This window comes from Thalia democratica, chromosome 2 (assembly GCF_965202585.1).
Source record: "Thalia democratica chromosome 2, ktThaDemo2.hap1.1, whole genome shotgun sequence".
Lineage (NCBI taxonomy): Eukaryota > Metazoa > Chordata > Thaliacea > Salpida > Salpidae > Thalia > Thalia democratica.
The window spans coordinates 33,060,025-33,083,963 of NC_139166.1; the positions used below are offsets into that span (position 1 = coordinate 33,060,025).

Consider the following 23,939-nt stretch of genomic DNA (forward strand, 5'->3'; position numbering starts at 1 on the left):
ATATAACTGAAAATTATAGTTTAATCTGTAAACTTTATGCACAAAGTACTTTACATTTTTTTGCTACGATTCTTTGCAAAAAAGTCTAACTTTTAAAGTTTTAAATTTAAAAGGTTAAACAATTAAAAATAAAATACTGTAAAACAAACAATTCATAAATCAAAGTTAAAATCACAGTTTGCTTTCTTTTTTTATTTAATCAATTTTTGAATCATTTACAACAACTAACTTTTCTTTAGATACTTTAGTTTATACCTTTCTAATACATCATTAATGGCAGACTTAGTGCTTAAAAAGTTTAAATTTAGAAAACGCTTCTGTTAGTACTTTAAGATCATTGTTAATTTGTTTATTAATAAGTTTGATATAATTCTTCAAAGTCGATTATTTTAACAAACAGTCTATATTTTTTCAATTTTTTAACAAAAATTTTATATGCGAGTAGGTGTCAGAAATGCACAAAAAAGCTATTTTGCACGAAGGGTGACTTTTGCACAAAGTAATTTTTAGACCGCCGTGTTTTTTGCACAAGTCGACACTTATACACGTTGTAACTTTTGCACGGCATCACTTTTGCTCGAGTGATCACTTTAGCACAGCATACACTTAGATTTGATAAGTTTTGTGAAATTAAAATTAAACTAAGACTAAAAATTTGGTAAGTAGACTTCTAATCTTATTAAAAAATAAAATTTAATCTTGACTAAACTAAAACTCGGATTATACAAAAAAAAAACGATACATTTATACTGAAAATAATCTAAAATAAATTTAAAATAATTAAGTAAATATCTAAAACTAAATTCAATAAAGATAATTATCATAAAGGTTTATTTATATTAAAGTTTTTAGATTAATTGTTTTTTAAAAGTTTTTTTCGTTAACTTAGTTTTATCTTTTATACATAAAAGTCAAGCCTGCAAAAGTAACGACTCGTACACAAGTAACTTCGTGCAAAACACAATCGTCCCCCTTTTACGCAGAACTATTAATCAAGATTTTTTTTGCAAAGTAGTTAACATTTGATATCTCTAGTTAAAAAACTGATTATCAATTTTTTTTGAGTACTTTAATGTATTACTTAAAACTACTTAAAACGTTTGATCAAAGTTATCAAAAAATAAATAGTTTCACTCGACTAATCTTCAAGGGAAAACTTTAAGCTTCTTGTTAAAGATGAAAGATCTGCTAATGGCCTAATTTAAAGTTTGCTTAATGAGTCACTTAACCTCCCACGTAGTAAAAGTTTTCCTTTATATATCCAGATCTATTCACTAAACTAAAGTGTATTTACCTACACTAAGTACATACAGTAAGTTTTATTTTTACGACTAATGTACTGTTCAAAAGGTGAAAATCAATCTATTTTTCTTTTTACGGTGTTTCGTTGCTTTAAAAATGAATAAATACACTGTATTTAACTTTTTACTTCGAAAAGAAAAAAAAAAACTATAAGTACTTTTTACTACAAAATGAATTAAACACTTGAATAAACAAAAAAAAAATTAACTATGACTTTTTAATGAATATAAATGTTGTATTTTTCTATTTTCCAGTATTGATTTTAAGTTGTTAAACTATTCTTTTAGTAAACAGGCTAAATTTCATAGTTTAGAGAACAAACAAATAATTTCATATACAAAATTAGATAGATGGTATAGAAAAGTAAAATAAAATGTATACTTACAATAAAAAAAAGACTATACATTTATAAAAACTATGTAAAAAAGTTTTAAATAATTTAGCCTTTTGAACAAATTTAAGAGTGTAACTATGTAGAAAGACTATGGCGTGATTTACTATTTTAAGTTCTCCTACAGAACAAAAGAAGGTGATATATAAGTCAATATAAACTTTAACTTAACTTTAAGCTGTAAAACTACATTTAGACGAATAAAAACACGGTTTAAAAGTTAAACTTGAATGCTACTTTGTACCAATACATCAAAAACATTTTCGAAAACATTTGCTCCTCCTTTGTTATTTCGTAAAGTCCTTTTATATTTTCTTTTGTTATGAAACATACTTGACAATGTAACTTTAGAACTTATTATGTATAAAGCACAGAAAGTATTATCATAAAACAGTAAATGTTTGTAAAGAAGCTACTCGGATTTAAAGTTATAAAAGTATCACAACGTTATTTATTATTTAAATAGAGTTCAAAGCTTTTTTGCTACTTAAGTAACTCTTGAAGTGTTCAGAAAACATTATAACATATAAGGAGTATTAAAGCAAATTATACCTACCTCAAAAAGAAACAAAACTTAATCTTAAACTCTTTGAAATTTTAATTTATTTATAAACAAAAAAATAGCTTGATTTTAATTCGTGACAACTAAAAAATTTTAATCTTTAATAAAAAAACATTATTAAAAAAATTTTTTAATAAAACAGTCTTTAGTCAACAGTGCAATCGCTTAAAAATGTTATTTTTTAGAGTTTAGGAATTTCTGCTGCTACTTTCTGTTCATTTCTTTTAAATTTTATTTCTTATAATTGAAAATTTTCAATTTTAATGCTTTCCGAGCAATTATATACTTAAAGCAAAATCCATAAAGAAAATAATTAAATTTTTCAATAACTGCTCGATAATTTAAAATTTCTTTAAATTCATTAAACAGTAAAATACGCTCACAAACTATCGATTGTGTAAATTTTATAAAAATTAAACTTGTTTAAAACAGAGTTTATAATCTTATTACAACTAATACAAAAACTAAAAGTACTTCTTATTATTTATGTTGTAAACAAAGAGTAAATAATAAAATAGTTATCAGGTAAGTTTTTTTTGAAATGTTTTAAATACTTTCATTTAAATGTTTTAAACACTTTTATTTACCCTTTAAAAAATCAAAAAAACATGCTAAGATTACTATTACGCACATTTAAAAACTATAATACAGTGTTTGTTTTCTAGATGATCTGTTTTTTTGTTGTTTATACAAAATACTTTTATTAAAGTATGAAACAAACTTTTTATTATTTTTACTGATTGTTTTAGTGATATTTCTGAATCTTTTCTATTTTTTTTAATTTGTATATACTTTACCAAACCTCAAAAGAAATCTCGAAAATTCTAAAAAGAAAAGTTATAAAAGATAAATTCTTACTAATGAAATGCCTAAATTTCAAAAAAGTTTTTTGTTTATACAACGATACTTTTAAAATTACATTTGAAATATAAAACTTCTATCATATACATAAGTATCGTAAATTAAAAAAGAACTAAAAAACGCTTGTAGTTTTACATAGAATCGCCAAACAACTTGAAATCACGAAAAGAGGCGTGAAATGCGTAATTTTTCTGCCTGTCTTTTTCTTCAATACGCCGCTTTGAACACTAAACAAAACCTCTTCAAAAATAGCAGTACGAGGTACTTCAAAAAGTCAAAAATGTCCCACACAGATTACAAAGTACCGCCCAGCTTTAAATAAAATAACAACTTTATATGGCTAAAAGTTGTAAGTTTTAAGCTCATAAATCTGATTAGAACAAAAATGTTTAATGCATATTTGGAAAATGTTAAATTAACAAAGATTACCTGGGTTTATATAAGCTTACTTATTTATCTCGTGCATTAAAAAAAAGCTGGACATCTGAGAGTCAACTAAGTGAAAAAGAAGAAATATTTTAATTAATTACTACTTTCACTTTTTGCAAAACAAATATGTTAGACACTTTTATTATTTACAATTAACGTTTTAATTTTAAACTTTGATGTACTTAAATTAACAAATTGCATTCGTTTGATGTTAATTCATTAAAAAAAAATTATGGTCAAAGTTATAAAACAAAAACACTATTTAAAAGATGATAATTTTAACTGATGGTTGAAACAACGGTTCAGCAAAATAGTACTTAAAAATAATGCTTTTTACTTTCAGTCTATTTTCACGTTTACTTTGATCAAAATCAAAACTCTTTTATGTTTGGTTTTAAAGTTTATTTTTTCAATTATCAAAACAGATGAAACTTTCTTTTTATTAAAAAGCTAATAGTTATATTTCCTATGCACCTCTTACTTATTGAGTACATTAAGCTGGCCTGATTTAAGCTAAGTGTTTAAAAAAGACAGAAAAGGTGTTTATTTTAAGTATCAAATGAACTTTTTAACAAAACAAATCCACTATGGTTAATTTTTTTTTTATGAAATTTTTAAAGTTAAAAGACTAGATGCTTTAGTCATAGACAATGAAAAGACGTAAAAAACAGTCTCTTAAAACTTTAATAAGTATATTTATGAATTTTCTATTTGTAAAACCAAAGAGATTTAAAATCTTTGTTTAACTGGACAGCACATTAATCTGAAATAATCATGTAATATTCTGTGAATAAGGTAGTATTTCGTTTTTAAAATATATTAACCTACCGGTTAATTTTAATATAACGCAATGTTTAAACTCTACAAAAACTTTTTGAAACGTAAATTTCATTTTTTATAATTTTTAAAGCTCCTTCACTGTGTAAAAAACAACATATTGTTATAATTTTTTAAATACTTCACTACAACATACATATTATTTTTTACTGCGAACTTCCTTTTGTAAGAACTATATGCGACTAATTTTTAGAAAGTAATTCTGAATTAAGCTCAAGACTCTAAGAAGCGTAAATGAGAGGCTCTTCTACAGTTTGTGGTTTTTCTCACGAGTTATTGTCGCCTGTCTGGTGGAAAAGAGGCACTCATTAACGTCGAAATTGACACAAACAAGGCTACAGCGACTCGTAGGCGTAAGGTCAACGTGGTGTGACTTTTCTGCCTTCTTATTGGCTTAAATATTCGCTTTTATATTTATTTACATATTTTCATATTGAATTTTCTATTCATTAATAAATGTTTGTTTTTTTGAATGAATCTTAAACGTACTTAGAAATTTTATTTAGCATATTATTAACTATACTAATATAAACCTTTTAAAATTACTTAAGAAAACAAATCAAACAAAGTGGTATATAATCAGGTAAATTTTAGGATGAAATATAAAAATATATTAACAAAATTCTTTACAATCTAACGTGTTTATTGAATAAAAATATTCAGTTTAAAATGATCTCGAACACTGACTTAACAAGCTTTATAGTCACCTTTTATCTACGAATTTTTTCCTTTATCAAATTAGTATCAAATAAACGATTAAATTAAACGTTTTGAAGATAAATAAATGGGAGTTCGATTGAAATAACTTATTCAAATGGTAAAAGGTCACACACTTTTGTTTATTTAAGTGTTTTACTTCCTTTTTGAAAATTTGAAAAACAAACACTTTAAACTTTAATAAACTTACTTTTGTTAAGTACCACATCTACCTGCGGTAATACTCTTAAAGTAATATTTTATAAAGTGACAATACCACGAGAGATGTATTAATAAAGATTAACTTTTCACCTAGTTTCTAAAGTTGTTCTAGTTAATTACTTCAAAACTTTAAGTGACTTCTTTTATAAGCTTAGCTCGTAAAATTTGCATCTTGCTGTATATACAGTTTAAAAAGTCATTAATATTTATTGTTTAAAGTTCTTATGTGTCAAAAGTTTCTGTTTTAGTTTTTATTCACATTTAAAGAGCTCTCAAATATAAGAGATAAACATGATAGTTTTGTAGTTTGAAATCATGCTGCACCTTAATCAAGGTTCTGTTGTTTTTGATTTAATTCATTGTATTGGGCTACATTTAATTATGTTAAAAAAAGAAATTCCTATAAGTATTGTAAGCTGCTTTTATTTATTTTATTTTTGTTTGTAGTATTTCACAAATATATTTTAACTTAAAAGACTTATTCCTTAATCGATTACAAAAAAATAAGATAAACTGTGTAGAAATATTTTAAAAGAACTAAGTAAAAGCAACGCAAAATAATTCTATTTTCAATCAGTTCAAATTACTACGAAGCCTTTTAAACCCTCGGTTAAAATTCAATGAATCAATACATGCTCACGACAACAAATGAGAATAACGCATTTAGGCAGCTAATAAAAAACCTGAGTTTTCCATCAACGTTATATGCATCGTGAATTAGCAACGAAAAACTCGGGTGTCATTCTAGGCAGTACAAAGAGGCGGTTGCCGACGTTGATTTATTTTGCGGCAAATTAGCTACATGAAATGTGTAGCTTGACGTCATAGTTCATATCTCATGAGAGCTAATATTTTTCCTTGTTGTGCTAAAGGTAATTATTTAAGATGAAGTTAATTGGTTGTGTTCATAATGTGAATATTTCCTGTTTATCTATTTCTTATTTTATGAATAATTTATTGTAATTTAAACGTATGAAAGTTGGCAACATTTTGTTTTCTTAAATTAAGTTTATGGGTGCTTATTATACTTTTACAATTCATTTACTTTTTTACCACAACTTATGTTTTTAAACAAACTTTTTTTACATTTTGTAACTTACCTCAACGACTACTTCTATTAAAATTGTTATTTTACTGTCATGTTAACTTTTTTTAATGCGATGACTTATAAATAAACATCAAATTATAACAGACTTTGATCAAAAATTAAATAACTTTTTTTTTATAGTGATTTTTTAGCACTTGCTATTGAATTAGCAACTTTTATCAAACTACTATAAACAAAAACTAAGCACTATAACTAAAATAAAAACTGAATTTTAGCTGCATAACCCCATAAAGTACCTCGAGTGTATTTTCAATAAGTAGCTTACAAAGTAACAGTATTTCAGTTCAAGCGAGACAGTCAAAATGACGCAACGATGGAGTCATTAGTCTCTTAACTTATAGTGTCATCGAGCTTACTTCCTTTAATTTTGAGATTAATCAGTTAAAGGAAAACTTATAATTTTTCTCTATTAAAACATTTTATGCTGGTTTTCATTTGAACATCTATTTTGAAAGACTACAAATTTACGTACTTATATGTAATCAACTATATAACTTCAAGTAAGACTGATTGGAATTTTTTTCCAATGGTTATTGAACTATTCGCTCGTAAACTAGTCTTAAGCTATTTAAAATCAATTGCTTGTTGTTTAAAAGTTATTGTATAGTTTACTATAATCACTTTTAATAAAAATATTACTTAAATAAGTTTCAGGGTATAATATATTTATTTTTTCTAATTGATCTTAAATATAACAACGTCCTTAAATTGATCAAAAAAAAGGTTTAAGTTTTTTAGAAAAAGTATTAGATTTTTTTTAAGCTTAAACAAAAGTTTTGTTTTTATTTTAGATTTCTTTAAGTGTTTTTGTTGGTATGTACTCACTTAAAATATCTAAAAATTGCATGAACCTTTAAAACTGAACTTTAAATATTTTCAGCAAGCATAATATATACAAATAAAAATTTTATCAAAACTTTTTAGACGTCAACTGCAATAATAATTAAACTTATATGCTTACAAAAAATAAAGAAGTTTTTAGTGTCTGCTATGTTAAAATGAGACAAAAACTGCAACTATTTTCAAAGGATTTAAAAATTTTTAGAGTTGTAAAAATGTACATAGGGTTTTTTTTAATACTAGTGAAATAGTATTGAAGTACTCTACTACCAAAGTTTAAATATTTAGTTATATGACTTATTTTAAAACTTTTATTTAAAATTTTTTTTTTAATATAAATTTTTTTACTGTTAACCAAGTTTATTAAACGTTGTAAAGTATTTTTGTAAAAGTTTTATAACATCGTAATTATGTAAAAATATCTTTTGACAATAATAATCTCAAATCATTATCTTTTTAAGATATATTTAATTCTCATTTTTTTTTATCGTAAACTATTTACGACATTAATATCGTACGATTTTTTTAATCATTACTTTTATCGTTACTAAATTAACACTTTTTTTGTTTGATGTTTTTCTAAGGTTATAAGATCAAATTTCTTATAGTTGCAATACTTCAGTTATCTTAAGCAAAGCTGTGAAAACAAAACTGTGCCCACAAACGGATGCTTCAACGCTAGGGTACTTAAATTCGCTTGTTTAGATTGAAAACGGCGGTTTCTTGCAACCGTGTCTACCTATGATGAGTCCTATTGTGGACAGAACCGATCGTAGATAGGTTTTACTAAAAACAATTTTTAGTGTGTCTAAGCACTAGATTCTAAAATATAACCATGTAATTACAACCTCTTTTTAGTTTATATTATACTTTTAAGTTTTATTTTTTAATACAAACTTTTACCATAAAAATTCAATCGCTTATTAGATAATATTTGCAATTCACGCAGGCCCTATGTTTCGACCCAATTCTTTTAAATAATTGATTAAATCAAAAATTAATAAATTTGAATTTTCATATTGCTTTAGTTAATTATCAGCTAGAACGTAGCTAGAGGTTAAGCAAGCACAATACACCCCATGAAAGAAAACTAAATATCTTATAGACAACTTTTTTAAAGCAATTAAAGTTTACCTTTTTCGTAACAAAACTTTTTAAATGAGAAGTTAATTTTATTTTCAGAATACAAAATTGCTTATTGAAAATTAGTTTTTATATAACTAGTTAGAAATAAGTTCTATAGTACAATTTTCTGAAACAATGCGGCCCGCCAAAATATACTTTTTCATATACCAGGCTGGGGAAAAACATTTCGAACAAATCTGACCCGTCGTTACAAAAATTACCCATAAACAGTGGCTTGAAAAGACTTTATATCTTTTTAATGAAATACAGTTTTATACACAGCTGGATAGAACTGAATTTTTTGTTTTTCAAAGTTTTTTTCTGCTTCAAGTATTTCAAAAGTTATTAAAATTAAATGAAATCAGTTTTTACTTTTTTTTAGTTTAAAGATAACGTAAAACTCTTAAAAAGAGTTCTGAAAAAATGGCATAAAACAACTACAAATTATTTATTATATACTTATTTTATCTTTCAGTATATGAGAAAAGGCGGTGAGGTTTCTAATGAAGTTTTAAGAGTCACATGATCCTCAATATACTCTTAAGTTGCCCTAAAACTAATGTCAATTTATTGAAAAAGAAAAAACAAAATTAAATAGAAGCAGAGTCAAAAGTTATTGATTTACAAAAAAACTTATTTAATTGTTTAAACTTATTAGCCATGTACAAAAAAATAGTAAAATAAATAAAAAAGTAGTTAGTTCTATGTAATTTATTTAGGTATTAATTATAAAGTAAATTTTTGACTTTTTTAAAAACAAATAACAGAAAAAGTTAACAAACCTTACTTTAAAACTGTTATTGCATAAAATATAAAAAAATCAACAAATCTAGTTTATCTAACTATCCAAATAATCGATTTAGCTTTTCATACATCAAAAAAGTAAATGTCTGCTTGTCAGCACTAATATACATTATTAAAGAGTAAAAAGTTTTATTAAAATAAAACAACAACCAAACTGCAATTTAGCATTAAAATTTTTAGAAAATTTATATTGACTAATCCCGTTTCATAAACTTGCAAAAATATTTTGTAACATAGATCGCCGGTAAAATAAACTATTCGTCCAAAGTAGCAACATTTTGTTTTCTTTAGTAAAAATAAAACTATCCTGCTGTCTAGTATACATTAGTGGCGAGGTGTGATTAAGTCATATGGAGTTTCAAACAATTTAAATAATAAAAAAAACATATTTGTTATGCCCGATTGTTCATTTTAACAATTTTGCAGTTTAAAACATTAACTATATTATTAAATATAGTTACTATAAAATTTGACTGACTAGATTATAGATTTTTTTATCACTTTTAATGACGCCATCACTCACCGCTTTTTTTGAACAACATAGTTGCTAATTTTTTTTAGGAAAATCGCCACACAATTACTTTAGCGTAGCGAGTAGTTCCGTAAAACTGCAACTTTCTTTACACATTACATACATAAAAAAATATATTGGAAAGTTCATTTTAATTTCTAAAAATATGTTATAATTAAATTTAGCTAAGTTGTTTAAAAGTTACTCTGTATTTAGTTTGGTAAGTAAATTACACAACTTAATCTTAAATTGCTTAAAAAGCATTCAATTTTTAATTTTTTACCAATTAGTAAACTTTGAGTTTTTTTTTTAATTTTTTTTATATATTTTTAGATATGAAAGTGAATGTACTTTATAGTAAAAAGTATTCATCAATAAAAAAAAGTGATAAAATTTTATGAAAAATTCCAAGCATTTTGTTTCAAATGTGTATATGCAGTAGAAATTTTTTATTTAAACTTATACATGCCATTTATAAATACTAAAATTGTCCTTTTAAGAAGAAAAAACTGTTTTTTTATCTATCGATATATATAAGGTCAACTTCTTCAATAAAACAAATTATAGAAAAACATTGTTTGAAACCAGTAAAACTGTTTACAGTTTTTTCTTTTTGTGAAAACTAATTATAAAAGTACCAAAAGTCCCAAAAGTAGAAAAACATACGTAAACATGCTTGATTGAAATTTAAAAATTATAAAGTTACAAGTTAAAACTTTTTAAATGGCTGTACTAATTACTAAACCCCTTCTACAGGTTTGAAATTAAATTGAAATTGTCAAAATATATTGATAATTAATATTAAATTGTTTTTTTCAATAGCTTCACACTTTTTAGTAAAATAAATGTTTATTTCAAATTTAAATTAAAATTTATAAGGTAATACTATGTCCTGGACAAGACTTTAAAAGGTATCTGTGGTGTGTGACTCGATAACTGAAAGCTTTATTTGTCGTAGGACCAAATTTTTTGAGCTTTTTTTTTTTGTCTTTCAATAAACTATAATAGCTATATCACTTACAACAACAACTAATGATTTTCAATACCACCAATTAAAAGTAACTTTTATTAATTATAGGTATATATTAATTCTAAATCATATCTTTTTACTAAGTAGTTATTTCTACATTTTTTATTTAAAAGAACTTTAATTTCTTAAAATATTACAGTAAGCTAGTACTTATACTATTTATGTGTGTAGAACTTTTGTGTCTAATGATGAGCAAAAAGTTTAAAATGGCAGAGACAACACAAAGTATGTAATTAAATGTTCTAGATAATAAATTTAATATTTATTTTTTAAAAAATATACAATTACAATGTTTTTCTTTTAGAAATGTCTATCAAATTCGAGTGGGGTTTTATGTGGACTAGAACATGAAAATAATTTTTTGCTAACTGGTTACTTGTCTTCACCTGATAATGCAGAAGAAGTAAAAAATCTAGAAGCATTTCTTCCAACAGGTTAATTTTAGTACAGTAGATCACTGCTTTAGCTTTACATATTTTTTTTGTTAGCAGTTGGAACTGTATAATAAGATTTTATTGTATGTAATACAGGGTTGCCAAAAACCTTGGAAACCTGGAATTTAACAATTTAGGTTAAACAACCTGAAATTTGAAGAAAAAAAAATTTGAAGTTTTGAACAAAAATCATTAAAAAACCTGGAAAAACCTAGAATTTTTATCAATCTTAAGATGTTAGGTAGTAAAATTTTGATTTGACACAAAAAATTTATCATATAGACAAAAACTTTTTGTCTTCATCACATTTTTTATTTATTAAAAGAACACATTTAAAGTACCTTTATAGTATCTTCTCAATGTTTTTTTACTATTTATTACAGTTTCTTACCTTAAACTTAACTTTAAACTAAAAATAGACCCAAAAATGTGTACTTTTGAAAACCTGCAGGAAATTTTAAGAACCTTGAGAAAATTTACCAAAAACATTTGGAAACCCTGGACCTGGTAATACTTTTACAAAAAAAACATAAATAACAGTTATTAGTACTATCTTTATTTTATAAGGAAAAAACTAGTTTTAGGCCATAGAGGGGATCAAAGCTAAAAATACAAACTATAAGAATAAAGCTGTTTTATAGAATTAAAAAAAACATCAATTAATGTTTGAAATAAAGTTACATTTGTAAAAAAGTTTCTGATACAACTGTATAGTCCTAAATTATTTTATTACATTTTTTTGAAGTTATAAAAAATACAAATAAATTTATATACTTTCTTATTTGTTAGAGACCTTAAACTCCAGAAATAATCTTTAAATACTATTCTATTTTAACCTTTTAGAATTTTGAAAATTAAAAAAAAGTTGATTTTTCAATAAACACTAAATTTTTGTTATTTTTGCATTAAAATAAAGTTTTTACTGTTGTATTACTTCTGCTAATGTGATTAGTAACAATCTTAAGTTAGTCCTTAAATGTTTGCGGTTAAATATAATTTGTTTGTATGTTAATTTTAGCTGTAACATAAGTATATTTGCTGCCTATTTTAGAACTTTTATTTATTTTTCTTAATAAGTTATTAGTTAGTTTTAAGTCTAATATTAAAAGTAATCTAATTAAGATTTTTGCACAGGTGTCAATGTTATTTTCTCATTGAATACTAAAACAAGTTTTTCAAAGTTTCATATTATAGTTGAGCTTGTAGATGAGAATATAAAAGCTACTGGGTTTAAATATGTAAATGGGAGTGTTCAAGAACTACCTGTTAATACTTTAAAGGAGGAAGAAGCCAAACAAATTTTAACTAAAACTTTTATTTCTTTTAAGATTACTTCAAGAATAAGTCTCAATCTTCACGATTCTTCAGGTTGACTTATTAATAAGTTAATATAGATTTTTAGTGTAGTTATTTATTAAATTTTTAGTGTAGCAGTTTCTTCTATTCACAAAAGTTGTAATTATGGACATATTGTTAAGACAATATAATTAATTCTTTAAAACTAAGATTGACTAAATTTTTTAATAAGATTGTTAGATTTGCAATACTTTTAACCTATTTTAAGTTAGTTATTGTGTACATAAGCTTTTAGTACATAAATACTGATTTTAGGTTGAAACTTTATTCAAGTATATCAATAAAAAAATTTGTATATAGATAAATTAATTTTATCTAAACATTTCCTGTAAAAATACTAAATATCACTACAGTCTATTATCTATTGTTAAACAGGCTAATATAACACTGAATAGATGTTAAAAAATATAAAAAATCAGTGTTTAAGGATGTTTGAAATTTTGTTTGATTGTTTGTATTGAAAAAAAAAACTTTTAAACTTACGAATAAAGTTAATTAAATATTACAAAGAAAGTAAAAACAGTTTGTTTAAAGTTTCTATAGTAAAATTGTATACTTACATCAATTTTCACTTTTTAAGTAAAATATTTTTAGTATAATAAAGTAAAATTAACAGGTGAGCAACTACTTGAAGCGAATAGTTTGACTAAACCAACAAAAAGCATATACTATGTTCCTGAATATAAAACTATTTTAAGCAGAGGATCAGTTGAAACTAAATATTCAAACAAAAATGTTGGAGAGATTTTTAAAAGAGACTTGGATAAACCTATTGCAATAGAGGTATTTGAGTATTGCAGTTGTGATAATGATGTGGTTGTTCCTATTATGAAGTTATCAGAAAACAAAACAAGTTTTCAGTCAACTGTAGAATCAACTTTAAAGTTATATGTTGACAAAAATTTCTCCTTAAAAAAGTTTGCACTTTTATTTTGTCAATTTATTTAACTCTATCTTAGTTAGAATAAGAATACTTTTACAACTTATTCTAGATGTAAATGGCTAATTAGTAAAAGTAACTTATCAAAAATTTTGTGATCATATTGCTTTAGTAGATAACTATATTTTATTGGTAAATTATTTCTAAATTTTACTTCAGTTAAAATAACAAAAATTTAATTTAGAATCTCACAGTGGACTTAAATCATGTGGATTTTATTTTTATTTTTTGGTCCACTGCTAATAAATGTACTAATGATTAACTTATAGGTAATGTAAATTGTATTTAATTTTACTTAACTTCTCGTTTTGTTGAACTATATTTGTAAGTTTATTCAGCATACAAAGCGAAATATTAAATTTAAATTTTTCTATTTTCCTTTTAATGTTTGCTTTAATAACTTGCATAAAGCACAACTGTTATTTTTAACTGTGTACTTAATTGAAAATATAAAGCATACTAAAGGGTTGAAAACTATTTATGATTTTTAATATGTTACTTCAAAATGTAATGAATGTTTTTTAGTTAAGAATAGTTTTAATACTGAATCTTAATCATTATTAATGTTTGATTGCTTAAAATTACCATTTCAATATCATACTTACTTGTATTTTTTAATCTTTAACACTATGTTTATAGGCAAGCCTGTATTCAAATTATTTTTTGGCAAACACTTTTTTTTTAAATACTCTTCTTAAAACTAAATTTAAAATTAGTTTTTTATAATTGCATACGCCTTTATAGTTGTATATTTAAATAAATTTTAGTCTTAAATATAAAAGCTAGTTTAGTAATAATACATAACTTTTTCTTCAATATTATGAATATAGTTCACAACAACTTTGTTTTGCATTACAGATTGTACGAGCAGTTACTAGAATCATACTCTAGACAAAAGATAATGCTGGAGCAAACTTCTCAACTAATCACTTCTGTTAATGCTGGAAAAGCACAGTTAGTAGGAAAACCTGAGTATTTTGAATACTTATTACCTTCTTGGCTTCATCCTATAACTGTTTGCTATCCTAAAAACAAAAATGAGGATGATCTTCTTGAATACAGAAAAGTTAGTATTCTTAATTTTTTAATTACTCACAAATTTACAGAAGTAAAATGCATATTTAGTTTTAAATTTTACAATACCAATTGTATAATAAGATAGGGATTAAAACTTTTTATGGTTTTGCAGATCTATCTAATTAATATGTCTAAAGTTTGAGATAAACCTTTTCAGATATTTAATTTTGTAATTAATTTTGGTTTAATTTTGTGCTTACCATAGTAAAAGCTCTTAACAATATAAATAATGGTCTTAATAGAAACAAATAGTAATGAGTATGTGATACATACATTTTTTCTTATACTAGTTGTAATAAAGTAACAAAAAAAAGTTCAGGTTTATTTTAAAGTATAATACTTTTCATTCTTTTTTAATACTAAGACTATAAAAGTATAAGTTTTGTAAAGTTTGTATAATATTTTAATACTTTTGTTATTGCAATGTTTAGCTAAGTTAAAAAGAAAACGTTATGTCTAGTTTTTAGAAAAATGTTTTATGAATATAATTTTTTTTTCAATTATGAGTTACTTCTGTTTTAGGATACACTCCATAAGTTGTTCATGCAAGAAGAAGTGCCAACATTCAGAAGAAATCTCGCTTATACTAACAATTCTCAATTGGTTGAGGCTGGAAATAAAATAGTTACCCCTCATTTAGGTTTAAAAGATTTTGAAGGTTATCAAGTAAGTCGACATTCGCTTTTCTTGTGATTCTTGCGATGAATACTTTTAATGTAATTAAAAAAACTAGTTAGATAGAAAAAAAAAACATAAAGTTATTTAAAGTTTTTGATCTTTTATTGGTATATAATTTGGCTATTGTTAGAAATTTTAATTGTGATAGTTTTTTATTACTTAAATTACAGTTTCCTTTGAATACTCACTTAAAATATTTTGACTGATTGAATTTTTAACTTTAATGTACTTACTTAACTAAATGTATATAAACTTATCACAGCTAAAACAAACTTAAACTAATTTTAAGAGTTTTATAATTTAATAGTTTGACCATTAAAGCATTATATCTTTAAGATACTTATATAATTTGTCTTTTTTAATTATTAAAATAAACGTTTTTTAAATTTTAAGCGTCATTACAATTTTTTTTTTCAATTTAAATGTTAACTATATAATAAACATATCATAAATAATTAAAGCTTTCAAGTGTTAGAACAATCTAATATATTTCAACTTAATTTCATCAGAGACTTACTATAAAATAAAGTAAAATGTAATTGAAGTTTTATTTAAATCCTAAAACTAAAACTAATTTTTAACCTGTAATTAATTAATGAGAAAAACCTGAAGTATATACTTTACTGTTATAACAAACTTTCAGGTTTGTTCAGGTTAACAAAATATTCTTTAGATAACAGAATGGCATTTAAATTAAATATTAAAATAATTTTGTAATCAAATTTCCTTTGTTTTCACAACTCATGCTCATCAAAACGGGAACGGGTCAAAATTGCACGAAGACAAAACTACACGAGGGGCCAAAATTGCACGAAGACAATTTTGCACTGAGGGTCATTTTTGCACGAGAGTAAAAAAAAACAAAAGAAAAAAAACTAAAAGATAGATTAATAAAAATTTAATAAAATAAAGTTACCGACCGTGGGTAAGGGTTAGGGGTAACAGTGATAGTCAAAAAATAATAATTAATAAAAAATTAAGATAAAGTTACTGACCGAGAGTAAGGGCTAGGGGTAACAGTGATAGTAAAAAAACTAAAAAAAAAAACAAAATTAACAAAAAAAATAATAAATTGAAATGAAAAATTAAAAAATTCAGCCTGTGAAAAAGTGTCTTCGTGCAATTTCATCCCCTCGTGCCAAAATGTCTTTGTGCAATTTTGTAAGCTCGTACAAATTTGACTGCTACCCTATTTAAACATATTGCAATTACTTCCATTTGTTTATGTTGTTTTGTTTAAAACTTTATTTGAATTTAATTCTGTTACAATGTATAAATCTGATGAATTAATTATTTATATTAGCTAGAATAAACATTTCATAGTTTTATTTATGTTATGAAGTTTTTAAAACTTTTATGAATTTTTAATTGTCTTATTGATATGTGATATCTCCGTACTAAACATCTAAAAGTGAGAACATTTTAAAATAGGTCTATATATAAAAAAATATATTTTTAATTAATTTAATTAATTAATTTTAATTAATAATTATTAGATATTAATATCTTATCGTTTAATGTGCAATGTTGAACTCAGGTTCAAAGCCTGAGCAACATAAATAGGACACACAAAAAGAAACGACTAAAAAAAAATTAGTCAATTCACATTCAGCAATAAAAAATAAACATAAACAAAATTGAATTTATCATGAACTAAATTTTAAACTTTTGTATTTAAAACAAAAAGCGATAACTTAGTACACACAAAAAGGAAATTATTTATTTAAAAACGTATAAAGTAAAACTAAAAGGATGATATTTCTGAAGCATTGTTTATAGAACATAACACATTTGTACAAAGTTAATAAAAGTAGTATAAAGCAGGGGCGTAGCGTGGGGAGGGACACTGACGCATGCGTGCCACCCAAAAAAAATAAAAGAAGTAAAAAAAAGAATGTAAAATCTCTATCCTTTATTGTTTATTTTTTCTGCTTAATTTGCCTTTTTTCAACTATGTTTATCTAGTATTCGAAAAATTAAATGAAATTTTGAATACCAATTAGTGACAAGTTAGGGAAATTAACCAATATACTGATTCGGTGCGCAAGCGAAAGTGCGCACCGATGTCGATGAAAAACTCCGTAAGGAAAAATTTTATAACTTCATTAACTTCATAAGAATTTAGACTCAAAAAGCACGCAACTAATTAGTGCACCACAGTAGTATAACCTTATGACGGATTTTTCTACAAAACATTTACAAAAATACGTCACGCCTAAAGGAAAATTAAACAATTTTACAAGTTTTTTTTATGCTTCAATAATGTTAAGACTACTGCTAGTTTTCTGATCTTTATTTTTTTAAACATACAAGAAAAAGCGTGTCGGTCTATGAGAAATTAACTTTGTTTGTGATTTTTATTTTAAACAAAAACAATTAGATATTTTTAATTTAAAAAGTATGCTTTTGACTATTTTACAAAGTTGTAATAAATTGTAATAATAGTTATAAAATTGGTGTATTTTAACTTCTGTGTAACTTTATTTAAATTATGTGCAATGAGGTGTTGTTATCAATGTTGTATTGTATATTAAAGAGATTGAAATTTTTTTCTTAAATGAAACAGATACTTTCATTTTATTGTTTATACTCATTTTTAAAGATATAAAGTTTACTGTAAGTAGTAAAAACAATTTTTATTTAGTAAATTTACATTTGTGCAAGTATAAGTAATTCTAATGAAATTTATATTTTTTTTCAATTCTTTAATTTTGTAATAAATAAGTATTTTTAAAACATTTACTTCGAACTTGTTTTACTTAATGAATTTATTTTAATTATATTACTTAATAAAAGATCATTAAATAGCTAATTACATAAGTTTTAATTTATGGGATTTTTTGAGAAAAAAATTTGCGCACTCCCTGACCAAAATACCACGCTACGCCACTGGTATAAAGTAATTATTTGTCTCTTAATTTAGTTAAAGAGCATATCTAAATGTTTTATAAGTTTTTGTATTCGTTTACTTTTTTGTGTACGAGAATTGAAAGTTATGATTGAAAGCAATTATTAAATATAATTATTTTTATAACAGCAAGCATTTGTGGATGGAAAATATTTGTATTACCACTACAAACAAGACAGAATGGACGATACTGGTTGGGGTTGTGCCTACAGAAGTCTTCAGACCATTGTTTCATGGGCGTGTTACCATGGATACTGCAACAAAAAAGTTCCTAACCACACGGAAATACAGCAGGCAAGTAATTAAATTTTGCATTTTTTTACTATACATGACTTTTTTTAGAAGCTGTAATACAATACATAATAATTCCACTTTTTTACGATTTTTTATAACATGAACACGATTGGCAGAAGGTTTAAGAATCCTGCTATGTGTTCTTACGTAAATAGAGGGCTGCTTTAATAGTAAAATTATAAGAATAAACTGTGTTTCAAATGGTATAAAAACTTCTTTGGTATAAAAAAAGTTTTATATAACAAACTAGATGGACCAAGATCTTGCAACCTTTAAGTTTTAAGCTGCACTTTGTTTTAGTATCAAATTTAAAGCTATGTATATACAAAAATCTATAAAAAAAAGATTGACTTAAAATACTTCAAAGTATAAGCTTTGATCAACATTTTAAACACCAATACAGACATTGGTTTCAATCGGAGACAAACCAAGGCGTTTCATCCAATCATCGTCTTGGATCGGTAGCATTGAGGTTCAGAGAGTTCTAGACGAATGGGCAGGAATGCAGTCACGTATAATCACTCTCAATTCTGGTTCGCAGATTAGCGAAAAAGCGCGCGAAATACTCATGCACTTCAGAACTGAGGGGACCCCTATTATGATTGGTTAGTATTTTTTATAGTTATTTTAAGTTATTTTATAACTTTTGTTGTTTCAAACTATTGTATAAAATTTAAACCCTTAAAGTAAACTATTTTTTTAGTTCAAAGTATTTGCATTTTAATTTTAACAGTTTATTTTAATCTATAAAAATAAAGCTTAAACTACAGTTCCTACACTTTATTACAATTGAAAAAAAAACATTAATCTTAAGTTGCGTTTTTTATTATTCACACTAAAAATAGTTTTACGTTTGTTAATAAAGAGCCAAAAAAGTAAAGAAGAGGTTTGGTTGTAATTTGTAAAAGTTTTATAAATAAAATTTTTACTTAATGTTGTTTCAAACTAGGTATTGTAGTTGTTTTTAAATTTAGTTGTTTGTGATGTAATATGTTTATTAGATAAAAATATATGGTATTAGAACATTAATTTATAGGTGTTAGAGTTTAGATAGTTCAAAAAGTGCTTTCATAACTTTTTTGGTTTTGTTTAATTGATTACGTAAATGTGTGACGTTTTATTAACCAGATTAAATTTGAACATTTACATTCATTTAACTGATCTTCAGCTTTAAATAATTTAGTAATTTATCTCTAGGAAAATATTCATTATTGTATTTTTTTTCTACAAGTATACAAGGTACCTAATTTTGTTTATCATAAATTATTTTTTACTTACGTAAGCAATAAGTTATTTGTGTTTCCACTGGGAATATTTAGATTTTAATTTAGTAATAACAAATTTCAAACTATCCACATTATCTAATCATACAAATCAAAGATATAGAAAGAAACTTTAAAAACCGGTAATTTATCTGTTATTTCAACATATCCTGTTATTATTTAAAAAGTTTAAAAATTAAAATAATGTTTAAATAAAGTTTCCTTAAGTATAAACAATAATATTTATAACCAATAATAAAAAAACGTTAATGTGTTGTCAATAAAAACAAACATTATAAAACAAAAATACGTGCATAAGATATTAATACTCTTTTATTTTAAAATACATTTTTTTATTACTGAGTAAGTTTGATGTTTCTATAGATCTTAAACATTAGTTGAAAATTTATTAATTTTTAAACTGCTTACATCTAATACTATCAAAAGTAAATAAATTTTCAAATAATTTAATAATCAAGCTTACAAAACATTTTAAACGTAGCATTCTTATACGTGTACCACATGAAATACTTTACTTAAGCCACACAAAATATTTCACAAACAATAAAATACTATCTTGCTGGCACAATTGTTTAGAGTTCTCAATATATCTTTATGTTCTGTTCTTCGTACTTCGAAGTACGTACTTACATTTTTCAGAAATCTGACAAACTACAGAGAACCATCGCCAAATGATTTATATAATTAAAAAAATAAATTATTAAATATAGTTAATTAAGTACTTTTTGACATAGTTGTTACAATATTCCAACAAAGTTGTTTTCTATGGATCTCTTATACAAAAATATTATTGTAATTAGTGTTTTGAATATTTAAAAGATTTATAGTTCTGAATGCTGACTAAAAACTTTCTAACTAGATATTGAGCTACAACACGTTTTTTTTTTCAAATTTGAGTATTATAACACTAATTAAAAGTAAGATTGTGTTCTAATAGCATTCGGATCACATTCTCTAAGTGACAAAGAAGCTAATATTAATTTTTTGCTTTTTTTAAAATTAAGTATAAATATATTTTGCAAAAAAATTATAAATGAGAAAAATGGTTTTGCTGAATTTAGTTTATATCAAAAAAAATACAATAAATCAAAGTATAGCTTAAGATTTTGAGCAGCCGTTTTGTCGAAGTTGTGTTTACTTGAATAAACAATGCTTTAACATTGTGAATGTCTTTCTTTTACAGCATTGAAGCTTAATTAATAGTTGAATATTTCAATATATGGCTACTACTATTTCAATATTTATTCTATCATCTTCGCCCATAAACTCAAAGTAGTTTTATTAGTCATGCAATTTTTTATACATGCTTTAAAAAGGCACAAAATTAAACATATTTCTTTTTAAATAGTTTTTTTTTTCATGTAACCAGGAGGTGGCGTACTTGCGCACACAATCGTCGGTATTGCATTCAACGAGCTAACAGGGGATTCCCGTTTTGTAGTACTCGACCCACACTATCCTGGCAATGAAGACCTGACAACCATTCATAAAAAAGGTTGGTGTGGTTGGAAGCAAGACAAGTTCTGGGGATCCAACTCGTTTTATAATTTGTGCTTGCCCCTGAGGAACAAAGAAGTCTGAAAATTATAAGTTTGGTGTACGGAACATATTTAATATTTTTATAGAATCACTAAACTTTTCAGTAGATTTTGTTAAATTAAAGAAAATAAAATGATTTTTTTTTGAGTGGTGATTTTTATTAAAGGTATGTTCATTTGTTTTTTAGGGTATATTTTGACTTATATATATATATATATATGAATTTATTTTTTCTAATAGATTCAATTTTAGTTTATTAAAAGTATATTTTAAAAAAATTATGATTAAAGATTACCTTTGAACTTCATGTTGATATTAAAATTTAGGTGAACTGCCAATTTATTGTGCATTTTATAGGTTTTGACTTTTTGTGATAATCCATAAAATTTTATAACTTATCCTAGCTATATAGTAATAAAATTTTAAAGGAAAGTATTTTGTTTATTGTGATTGGCTAATACATTATAAACGTCATCTTTATGTTTAATAAGCATTGACGATCTACTTAATTTTCTACAATTGTAACATAAGTTTATTTTTTATTTCAATAAAAATGTTGTTATAAGTGTTTGTAATATATTAGCTAGTTTATGGATTAGCACATTTGCTTTTTTGATTTAGAACTAGCTTATTTCTGTAGTAATCTTATTAAATATTTTAGCTATTATGTCTAACTCGAAAGAAATCAAGAATTTTACAATGTATTCTCTAAGTCTTCACTTAGAAATATATTTTTTAACTTTATTTTGAAAATGTTTCTATATTGTACTTATAAGCTTCAAATCACTTTCCATTTATTTAACTTTGTTTTGTTTATAAGATAAAACATTTCTTCTTGGAAGCTTACTAATAACAAACTTAATATTTTTGATGGTTTTAAGTTTAAAATAAAGAAAATATTTAGGTAGCTATCCTAGAAGATAAACTTTTTTTATTAATTTAAATGTTTGTTGGTGAATTTAAGTAGGTACTTGAATAAAGTCTGAACCATTGAAAAGTTTTATTAAAGAAGTCTTTAAGATGTTTTCAAGATTAACTAACCTATGCATTTTTATTGTTTTGCATCGTGGTTTCTGTGCTGCTTAATTTGCAATAAAAAGTAATTTTTAATTTACTTTATTAATTTTGATAAGTAATCTAACTTGTATTAATTGTTTTTAAATCATAATATTTTATCAAAATCTAAAAAAAAAAAAACTGTTTAAGCTCCGGTTTTCGATTTGCCAAAAACAGGCATAAACCACTAAGATAAAATATTGTTTAATACAAATTAAACACAAACATAAAAAACTTAGTAGTGTAGTAGTCTGAATAAAGCCTAAATATAAATAGAGTTGCCAGAATGCTGATGTTGATATGCCAAACGTTTGTTTGTTTTAATATGTGTGGCTCCAGCTTACTAAAATCTGGCAAACATGGTTACAAGTACTACTACCACTTATGCTTGAATCATTAAGTTGATGGATAGATATTTATATCGTTTCAATTATCTGAATTATGTCATTCACTCAATTACATTAAAGTAAATTAAGTGACAAAAGTGCTAAAATAAATCTTTGATAAAACAGGTTACTTTTTTTATATCATTTCTAGCAGCAACAGTTTTTTATTTTGTTTGCTACTTAATGATAGTTTAAATTTAAGTTTACTTACAGAACAAGTTACCAATTAATAAATATTTGGCTATATTTTGCAGCTTAAAATACTTTGAATTAACAACTACATTTTTTAAGTAGAAGACAGATAATAAGTCATATACAATAAAAGTTAGTGTTAAATTTTCTATCCTGGTAGTATATAACAGAAAAAAAATTTTATTATTAAATATTTCAAAAATTAAAATAATAATTTATTTATCTAATACTATAAATTGAATAAAAAAATATTTTACTCTAGTATATATTTTCATGCGTTGTATACAACTTTCTATACATAATCTAAAGTTATTTTTATAAGATAGTGCAGTTCTTCACAACATATAAAAGTCTTTATAAAACACATTAAGGTTTACTGATATGTCATTGACAACTTATTAATAGCTTAATGGAGGATAAAGCTTAATTAAATTAAAAATACTTGAAAAAAAATCATGTACACAGTAAAAAATATTCTAAACAGTTTGAATTCCTATAAATAGATTCAAATCAATACTATTTGTCATTTGGACTCTTTACTTTAACACAATAAAGTTTTATTTGAACATGTCATATTGTGTTAAAAGTAAATATGTAGTTAAGTTATTCAATCTTTGTATGGCATAATTAGGTGTCCCGCACTGAAACTTATTAGTGTATAAGGCATAAAACACCTCCAACACTATAAAGAACCGAATGCGGTACCAAAAATGTCATCAATAGTTATTCTAGTGCGTACTCTATTATTATAACATGCAATAACTTGTATCAACATACGTTAAACTATTTGACTTTGTTAAGGTAAAATTTCAATTAATGAACTGAAATTTTAATATCAAAGTTGTAAACGATTCATGTGAGTTTTCATTGATAATATTAAAAAATGTTATAACTACTAAACTAATACATATATTTAAATTAGTACTTAAATATACTTTGATTTAATGTAGAAAACTATATTTTTGCCTTGAAATTTTTATAAATGGTTTATCGTTTTAGAATTTTTATTATATTTGAAAAAGATTATGCGATTCTTGACTGTGATAAATGCTTCAGATTAAAGTATTATTGTATCTGG

The 23,939-nt window shown here is 24.3% G+C and overlaps 1 protein-coding gene across 1 annotated transcript; it reads left to right on the forward strand.

Moving 5' to 3' along the window:
* The first annotated feature begins 10,336 nt into the window (after positions 1–10,336).
* On the forward strand, positions 10,337–22,337 carry LOC145849949 (ufm1-specific protease 2-like). The gene is made up of 9 exons (XM_082955077.1): positions 10,337–10,444; positions 11,023–11,152; positions 12,287–12,520; positions 13,125–13,425; positions 14,307–14,514; positions 15,048–15,191; positions 18,241–18,405; positions 18,809–19,010; positions 21,058–22,337. The coding sequence occupies exons 1-9, from the start codon at positions 10,412–10,414 to the stop codon at positions 21,267–21,269; spliced, it is 1,629 nt and encodes a 542-aa protein (XP_082811203.1). The 5' UTR covers positions 10,337–10,411; the 3' UTR covers positions 21,270–22,337.
* The last annotated feature ends 1,602 nt before the right edge of the window (positions 22,338–23,939 follow it).

Coding starts and splice junctions, on each gene's coding strand:
- LOC145849949 (XM_082955077.1), top strand. CDS start 10,412: ATGGCTGTACTAATTACTAAACCCCTTCTACAG. Junction 10,445..11,022: donor TTACTAAACCCCTTCTACAG/GTTTGAAATTAA, acceptor TTTTTCTTTTAG/AAATGTCTATCAAATTCGAG. Junction 13,426..14,306: donor AAAAATTTCTCCTTAAAAAA/GTTTGCACTTTT, acceptor TTTGCATTACAG/ATTGTACGAGCAGTTACTAG.